The 9,630-nt window shown below is 39.1% G+C and overlaps 1 protein-coding gene across 7 annotated transcripts; it reads left to right on the top strand.

Moving 5' to 3' along the window:
- Positions 1 to 481: 481 nt before the first annotated feature.
- Positions 482 to 8,631, top strand: LOC111265092 (uncharacterized protein KIAA2013 homolog). Of its 7 annotated transcripts, none has more exons than XR_002683262.2 (10): positions 482 to 690; positions 1,237 to 1,387; positions 2,199 to 2,308; positions 3,110 to 3,367; positions 3,491 to 3,725; positions 4,102 to 4,384; positions 5,668 to 5,831; positions 5,984 to 6,373; positions 6,647 to 7,550; positions 8,206 to 8,631. XR_002683262.2 is itself a non-coding variant. In XM_022841476.2 (10 exons), exons 2-10 carry the CDS (start codon positions 1,323 to 1,325, stop codon positions 8,250 to 8,252), a joined length of 1,833 nt encoding a protein of 610 aa, XP_022697211.1. In that variant the 5' UTR covers positions 482 to 690; positions 1,320 to 1,322; the 3' UTR covers positions 8,253 to 8,631. The 7 variants fall into 7 exon arrangements, 6 of the variants coding, with proteins under 6 accessions (XP_022697211.1, XP_022697210.1, XP_022697208.1 ...); XM_022841476.2 differs by having other exon boundaries at positions 1,320 to 1,387; positions 6,647 to 6,927; XM_022841475.2 differs by having other exon boundaries at positions 1,240 to 1,387; positions 6,647 to 6,927.
- Positions 8,632 to 9,630: the final 999 nt, after the last annotated feature.

The following is a 9,630-nucleotide window of genomic DNA, read 5'->3' as shown; positions in this document are numbered from 1 at the left end:
CCGAATACATCTTTTGGGCACGTAGTAATAATAAATGTCCTGTTTTACACAGTATAACCAAATGATCAAAGCAGGAGATTTCGGAAAACAGGCTAAGCAGGTGCCGCGCTGACAGTTCACACAGCTGATTTTTGTGTGTTTCGAACAACAGGTTTCCTGCAACGAGTGTTTTCTGTAAGTTCCGACGCAGGATGAGCAACTACCCAAGCCATTATAAACAAGATAATAACAAGTTTGTATTCATATGTCATACTGTCGCCGACAGATTGGTGTTCCGTTTCTTTCCATCGGGAATTTATCTGCCGACTACAAAATCAAATAAGTGTTACGTCTGCACATAGAGTTCCCCGTAAACACCTATTAATTTCTGTATGGGCGCACTATTGGCAGCCTGCTTCGCCAGATCTGCCCCTCGCCACATAGGCAGTCGCAGTCCAGCTGATTGGTATCATGAGATGTTGTGTAAACACTAACGCTCACCGTCACCGAACCAGTCGGCTCTTCCTGTGATAACAACAATATATATGTAAAAAGCATGGGCATAAAAGGGAGACGTGTACCTCAATGTTGGATAAGTCAGTAATTTAACAGTATTGCCTAGCAGCTAAAATCGAAGTGTAACAGTTACCAGTGAAACGACGCCCGCACGAACAGCTGTAGTCAGCGAATCGGATACGCAGCTATTATTTGGTAGGCACGGCTAGCGCGTAACCATATAAAAAGCATAGAGAGCTAATATCCGCATAATAAGAATCGACCTCCAACTAGGCTAACTCCCCAAGTGGCAGTTCATTATGTGTGAGCATCGACCATGCTGCTTTAACAAATTTTTGCGAGCTGCAGCTTTGTCGCAGAGTGCATACGGAAAGCTAAATACATATTTAGCACTGCTACTAAAAAATTTTATTGTTAGATGATTTTGTTTTTTATGCGTTCTGACGACATTACGGCTGTACGTGTTTAGTATAAAGATTTATCATGGAAGTTATTTGAATTAGATTGTCGGAGAGTTTATCTGAAAAATAACGAGCTCCCAACGGCCCTATTTAACCCTGATAGCAAAACTATGTAAACCAAATAACTAATCAGATGTCAATCTACTTGCCGTTAGAATACAACCTTTGTTATGTTAAACTGTAGGTGTTCGATCAGCACGAGCGAAACAAAAGCTGTATCTCAAACAGAAACAGGTTTTCGCTAAAATCATTGTAAATATACCTCTATGCAAGTGTTTAGCAGTGTTTCAAGTGAGAAAGTGCGTTCCGTCCCGTGTTGCTTTCGGTCTGTTCGTGTTCATCCATTTACCTGCTGCTTTATAGAAAATGGACCGAATTCGACGGCTGGTCCGACGAGCGATGATTGACATCGTCCCGTTCTATGGAATGATGTAAGTTGAGGAAGACTGAAGAGACCTTTTGGTTACATGGACAACAGTTGCCGTTATACAACAAATGCTCTATGCTGTAGGCTAACGAATTTGGAGAGCGCGGAGAACATAATTTTTTACAAAAACTTACTACGAGAAGGTACACTAAAAATGCGCGGAAAGAATACAACCAAGTTGACTGAAGCATGGTATATATATATTTGGTTAGTCCATATATAGTAACACATGTACACGATCAAGTAAGTATAAATAATATAATAATAATAATAAAAAAAAATAGTAAAAGCTATAAAACGCAGTTATTAGCCACACTCCTGTTAGAAATACAAATATAAATAAGAAAATGTTAATACAAATCTGGCAGTAGGAAGAAAGTAAGCTTAGCATGAATGGCATAGTCAAACATGTATTCTAGGAATAACAGAGCGTCATGCGGGCTGCGTTCGAAATCATATGACTCTGTGCTTTATTTTTCAGTGATGGCGCGACGGGATAATATAACTTGTAAATGATACTTTGAATTATTTATACGGGTATCAGTCAATATGGATTTGACGTCTCAAGTAGATCAAATGGATATATTAAGAATGTTTCTCATATAAGCTGCACTTCTAGCTTAGAAGCTCATAGACTTTGCATAATAAGCAATTAGGCATCGATTCAAAGTGCAGCGCCTTCATTGGTACATTATAGATACTTTTTGCCAAAGAAATGTATCGCTGTCATATCGTACAAATGGTACTTGTTACTAAATATCAATGAATTAACTGATATTTACGCTCTAAACGCTTGCTTTGTTGTGACCTTTCAGGATGCGTCGCCGTTTGATAACAATATGTATTGTTTTTACAATATTTTTCCTACTCTACTCGGCGCCGTCAATGTTTCGGTTTGTTCGACGCAAGGCTCCATTTATAATGGGTAATATATTATTAATGATAATTCATAATATTCTGCCTTTCTCTACTGCAAATCCTAGGGCTGTCACGTTCATCGTAGACGCTTAAACATAGCTTCGTCCTTTGTTGCTGAATGCCCCTCAAACACGCTCAACTGCTTTGACATCACGCAAGTTATGAAGTTATACCGAACCGACCGGCGATTAAAAGCTTCAGCTACACACAGTCATTGGTTTGTTAGCAAATGAATATCATTCGTTCTGAACGAACGTTTTTCTTAGCTCCTTAGAGCCGGCAGTTTGCTTCTGGACGATACTCACCTCCTTTAAATTGCCTACGTTTAAAGACGTTTTGGTTTTTATTTTTATAAACATTGTTTTTGCGTATCCTGAGCTAGATGATTGTTATGTGCATTTTAACTACTAGTATAGCGTGCAAAATGTAGCATGGCTGGATTTTAATCTACATTGTGATGTAGTCTATATACGGATATACTGGAACACGGTGACAAGATTTGATCATTTCACTCAACTTATTCTATCATACTCCGCGCGGTTTTTTCAATGACTCTCTGGCATATAATCTCTACTAATTAAAACGTATGTTTTAACTAACTTCCTAAAATAACATCTTCCTGTTAAGTTATTCATTTAAAAAAAGGTGTTCTTATTCGATTGAGTTTAGCGAAATATGAAAGATGATTGATAGGTATATGATAGATACAAAATCGGTCGGCGTAACCCTAAGCTAAGTAATTTTCGATGTTAATTAATGCATTTATTTGTCGTGTGCATTTGTCCATGTTTACATTGATTATGTTTAGATTCGTCTCTTAATGCCATGCTTAGGCACATCGAAGAAATCGAACGTGACGCGGGGGCGTTCAACGCACAGCTTCAGCGTAGCTATGACTCGGAGGATGTTCCGCTGACGCCATTTGTCGGCAACGGTTATATAGCTTTTAATGAAGCGGCCGACGAGCTTTTCTTTTTTGGCGAGCCGGGTCGGCTACTTTCAACAGCGCTTCCGTTCTCACCGTTAGTGAACGTCGAGGTCGAGAATAGAGCTGATCACGGGCACGGTACGCATCTTACATATGCGGGTTTGTCTTTAATATCCGTTGATGATCTAAGCTGGGACTTACCAGGTTTGGGGTCTATTGGGCCTTTTTACGTGCTAAATCGCACGTTTGATTCTGTTACAGTAACTCGTGCTTTGCATTTCGTCCATGGAAAGTTGATCAAAATTGAGACATACATGTTAGCCTCTTCCAAAACTCCAATAACAATTCGGCAAGAGATTCTCGCGCATCGTAGTGATCCTTCAGTATTTCTGCAAAGCTTAGAAATGACCCTGGAAGATTCCTGGAAGTCGGCTAGGGTCAGTCTGCAACAACGGGCGAAAAATTTCCCGCCAGCTGTCAAGGTCAAAAATCTCGGGTGAGCACTGGCGCTGCTGCTGCAGTCGCCCATTATTGTTTGCAGTCAAGTTCATTATATTGGTTGTAATACTTCAACATATGCGTCTATCTAAAGAAGACACTAGGGGATATTTTTTATATGCTATGGTAAATTTCTCAGAATTTGGTGATTTTCTCTATAGGGCTAGGCGTCGATCCTTGCTTTATAACGTTTATGTCTTTTGAAGGGACAATGCTGGTTTTAGAAGCTGAGACATGCTCTGTGATAATTTAGAAACGTATAGATAGATAGTATCCTCAACTCAAATTATGACTCAGTCAAAGTGACAATTTTGCCATTGTTTCTATGACAGCTTATGGAAGTTAACAGAACGTAACAAATTCGTTTATTGCAGCGTCCATAATGGTTTACATTATGTTCAGCTTAACGGAAAGGTAGCTGCTGGACATAAGTTCATAGTTTATTCGGTTATTATGCCGCAAATGGATATCAAATTATCATTTGACTCAAAGTCTTCCTATGACTTCTTCACCATTGTCAAGTACTCGAAGCCCGTAAGTATGGCGGAAGTAGTTGCTTCAGAGTCTAAGGTCAATGATCTATCTAGAAAAGACTTCGATCGAGTCATGGCCTCGATGAAGAAAGTCGAGGCCGAACACGTCAACTCCTGGCTGGAGGTAAGCTGCTGAAATCAGCTATCCGCTTTTCACTACCGTTAATACCATATTTATTTTGAATATATATATATATATATATATATATATATATATATGCATACAAAGCAGAAAAGTCGTATATATACAAGACTTGTTATTTTTTGCCAATGAACTATATTTCTTTATACGATGTGCCATTCAGTAAGGTCTCGAAACAATCGAAAGAATTATTCCTTCCTCGAAATTGGGGTAATAGATAAAGACAAGACAATAAATAGCTTTGCTCAGGCCGGTGTTTTGCCCGAAGTAGGGCTGCATTTACATTAAAGCAGCCTAAATTCGCAGTAACGATGCTGGAAGTAAGCCTTGCGTTGTTAAAATATGCATAGGTGTGTTTAAAATCATCCCGCTTGGCTGGATATGCACGCTTTTACTTACGTATCAATAAAAAATCCAAAACATCGATTCCGATTTCATCAAGAATTACGTCGCCTGACTGATGTACAGGTCAATTCGATATAAACAGTGTGAGGTGGACTGGTCACTTGATCAGAGGCTAATTGTATCTATCTACGCAGAGGCGACTGTCTTTCTTGATTAAGTGAAAGATAATATTCAACGATGTGCGCTATTGCTCCTAAATAGAATTGCAATAAGAAGAAAATCGTTGCTGTAAATTCACTGACGCCTAACTGACTATGACTAATGACGAAGCTCGCAAACGGATTAAGAGTTATGAGTAAGAACTTGTGGTCATAAGCAGCCTTGTGGTCAGAAAGAAACAGGCGAGGATCTACATCAGACCTTTAGTAGCCATGTCAACAAAGTCCAAAAAGTAACACTCCAAGGATGTGCTGGTTTGTCAACGAATTGTAACAAACCGTTTACTATTATTACTGTATATTAAAATTCCGACAAATATTTTTTTAATTGTGAATGGACCCGGTAATGTTTCATCGCGTCCGATTAAAAGTATGAATGTTGAGACTTCCTGCAGGTATCACAGGATACTTGACGTCGAACTCTCAAGTTTACCACAGAGTGGCCGTATTCTATTCTGAAGGTCAGTTGAGGAGAAATACCTACAGATTAGATGATAACACCTGTTAAAATTATCCAGTATGTCTTTAACTAGTCGGCGCTATTATTATCATAATGGGCGTGTAATCTTTGTGCAGTCGGAATCGATTCTGAATTATTTGTCTACGGCATTAGCATTGGTTAAATAAATACTCTAAAAAAATGTTTGTACAACTCGCATATAATAACTGCTTCCGTATTTACGTATTGTTTTAATGTCACAGATATGGCGTTCCGGGCTTTCAATTTCGCTATCTCGAGCTGAAAATGCTTTGAATGGAGACCGAATTAACGCAACGCTGTACTACGTTTTATCGCATACCCCGGAGAGTACATCCCTCGACCTACCAGCTCTCGGGAAGCATTGTTACAAGGGACACCACACACTGTAGGTATTAATGAGTTGCATTAGAATATGTAAATACGAATAATTCTTAATACATAGAATATATCTGGTAAATTAATTTGGCAGTCCATATAATGTGTGCAGTATGTCCGTCATTGTTAACTTTTTTTATTATGGATAACTTTTCGAAAAAGAAACGCTCGGACGTTGTGGCCTCCATTGGCCGACCTCGGTAAGGTGTCAGTGCTTGAGCAAACGGTGCAACTGTGGCAGTTGACACTATTCAAACGCGGTTGCGGTGAACTCTTGAGCCATGGCGGGCCCAATGGAGCGATGCAGGCAATGCTCATGAGTTTTGGAGCGTTCTTCTTCCATGACGGCCATCTTGAGTTTTCGACACTACCGGCCGATCTTCATCGAGACTTTCATTATCGTCGGCTGATGCTATTCACTCCAGAGTCAAACCTGAACGTGACGGTGACCGTTAACGCTGAAAACAAAGCTGTTCTTAGTATCTCCGCCGAAGCCGACGAACGAGTGTACGCTTGCGATGGGGGATGTCTTGATCCTCCCGTACCCATTAGGTAGGTACCTTCCTCGTGCGGTCCTTAATTAAATATATTTAATTATGCCGTAGCGTTATAAACAAACTCGTCTATTTCGTTGTATGTCAAGAGATAACTTCAAATTCCAATGACTGTGTAACAATTAAGAATAACAATTTTCTAAATGCGAAAGAACAACAGAATGTCATCGAGTTTAACGCATATCCTATTTTTTTTTACCTCACCTATCGCGGTTTTATGATATCGTTCATGTCAATATTTGGCCTGCTATTTGCTCATAACCATCTACAGCGGTGCGCCACCAGCCGTCTTTCCTGTGAAGCTGACCGATCCGCCAACGGCTGTCCTCTATGTGGCCAGAACTAAGCAGCATCTCTCCGAGCTAAAGCACACATTACATGTTCACGAGGTAGCCGAAGCGCCTGCACACGAAAAGCATGTTATTGCTCTGCACAAACATGGCCATCAGCTGGGCGGATTGCCTGCTCTGTTTTGGGCTACGTTCGCATTTCTTGTCGTTGTATTCCATCTGTTCCTCGTCCGAATCATCTATAATGAGTACTTCGCTAAAGGTCAATACTCAACCCTCGATAATAACAAGAAATATGTGGCTTAGTTCTGCTAATGTTGAAACTACCGATGTAAAGCGATCAGTGCGACTGCCACAACCTCTATTGCTGGCCATGAGACTCTAACTACGAGATCTATTCAGGAACACGGCGTCCTGATCAGAATACGTACCCGGTATATATATATATATATATATATATATATATATATATATATATATAAATCGAGGAGATTAGAGGAAAAAAAAGTGAAAAACAGGACAGATACGTTTGACAAAAAATAACCTGAGTAGTGTAAAATTTTTAGGCGACAGGAATGTTGACAACAATGTTGACGGAAAAAACAAGTTGCGGGAGCTCCAATTAGAGTTGAAATGGTGTTCGATCAAACCTGTTATAATTGGTAGCACCCCAAGACTAGCATGCTTATTGTACTTAGAATGACGGCAATAACGGTGATCGCGTGTTACAGCGTTACATAACACAAAAGCGAAATAAACAATGGTATTTATGATGTCAGCAGAACTTGTGTGCTAGGAGAGCGGAGAAATTGCACATGAGGGTGTGTGTGTGTGTGTATGGATGGATTGTCGTAAAGTTCAGGGAGGAAACAGGCAAGCTATAAGGTTAGTAAGTGGGGGAGAGAACATCCAACCATGTGAAGAGTGTTAGTGTATGGAAAATATTAAATGAACGGACTGTAACGACGATGAGGAGTGCATAATATGGGGCATATGCCGTCTTGAATAGCGCGGTAGAGTAAGAGTGTACGATTCTTTGGGAATTTGTCGCCGTTCGCTATTCCCATTTTTTTCCAACAGAGGCGAAAATGCGAACTATCTCGTTAAGTAACGATTCATATAAACGCAAATTAAAATATTGTTTATAAAAACATAATTGTTCTATTGAAGTGTATGACATAATTTCGCGTGGTTTGTGTATGCTTTGTATATATGCTCTCGTATGCGAGCTCAAGCCAGTGACACCTTCGGCTTAGCATCTTGGTGCCGTCATATAACTGAGTAAACTATGGACAATATATACTATTAATACATGTAAAAAGACAAGAATGTAGTATATGTAACGTAGAGATGATGACCACTGAATTGGTTACTGTAGTAAAAATTTGTTGAGGGCCCGTTATTTCGCAAGACGATGTAATAACAGCTTAACTTAAAAAAGACTATAAAAATACAACTAACTTTCAGCAAAACGCGTGAATACCTTTCTGTATCACTTTACATTGACATGGATAAATAATAGCTATTTCCTAATTCCTAGGTCAAATCAGAGCGAGCGAGCTGCATACGTTGGTAGGTCAGACATGAGTGCTACGGTCAAACGGGTATTGGGACAATTCATACCATACAAAATGCTGCTGTAGCTAAGGTTAACGTAAGGCTACAGACTCAGACGACGAAGGCTAGCTGAATCAGCAGAATTACATACCCTTCATCCCGACGATGTGTTGAAAGAAGAACGTGGCAGAAAGGGATTACGGGAAATGAAATTAGTTCGAATTTCAAGCTGCTGTACAGACCCTGGGTTTGGAGAGTTAATGAATGACAGGCGGTGGAATATTTTGTCTTTTAGATAGTGCAAAGGCGCAAATGTCGGTATAGGGCAGTATTAAACGCACTGCGGCTATGTATATATAATCTGTAAATAAAGCTTATGCAAAGTCGTGTTAGTGTTATATAATAACTATGACGTAAGTATGCTTTTTTTGGTATGAAGGTTGATGTTGATTGGTGCTTACCTGAAACGAGTATGGCGTATGTTATGCTAGACCAGATCATATTTAAGGTAGTATTTAGCGGGTCAACATGATTAATAATTAGGAACGAAGATTATAAATGAGAAGGTTTTCGCCTTTATTTCTGCAGAGCGTCTTGCACTCGCTATACAATTATCTGCCAGGGCAAGGTTAGCTACTGTCAGTGCAGCTAAGCTAGTTTATGTTGACGCAATATTATCGTCTAGTGAAGTATTTCTCTTTGAATCGAACTAATTGATGAATTAATCAAATCTATCTTGCAAAGCAAGTGGTGTCTTATTTGTTCCTTACTGACGATTTAGCTTCAAAGCTGTCCGAGCGTTTTTGACCTAAATCTCAAAGAAGAACTGTTGCCATTTGTATCCCGAATCGATTAAACATAGATCGATAACTAATGCCCCAGAAATTCGTAAAGTGTAAGCCACAGGTGATTTTCTGCAATGATTAAAGAAGAGGAGATGGTACTCCTAAAGTCGAACGCAATTTAAACTTCAACAAGGAACAAGTGTTTTACCTTGTGTTTTTTTTGAAAGCTCATACTATGCATAACATTTTATAGTACCTTTTATTTAAAAAGATTAAGTTCCAAAGGATGGTAATTACGTAGGAATATCTTAACTATTTATTTATTTACTATGTCAAATATTTCTATCTAAACCTCTTTTCATCAAGGAAACTTGCATTCAAAGTCTAAATAGAATATAAATATTTCGTCCATCTAATAGCGTGTATCAGCTATGCTCCTAAATTAACAAGTGCTGCCGTCGCAGGTTTTGGTTTTTTGGAAACATAACCTTGGGCATAGTATGTTGAATTATTATTACTAGCACTACTTTTCTAAAATAACTGCTACCAAGAGCAGAACACTTTCATGCTTTTTATATCCTATTCTGAATAAATGTGTATTTGCAAACGCTACGACCGCAAAA

Source organism: Varroa jacobsoni, unplaced genomic scaffold (genome assembly GCF_002532875.2).
Source record: "Varroa jacobsoni isolate VJ856 unplaced genomic scaffold, vjacob_1.0 scaffold_934, whole genome shotgun sequence".
Taxonomy (NCBI): Eukaryota; Metazoa; Arthropoda; class Arachnida; order Mesostigmata; family Varroidae; genus Varroa; species Varroa jacobsoni.
This window is presented reverse-complemented; position numbering and strand designations above follow the sequence as displayed.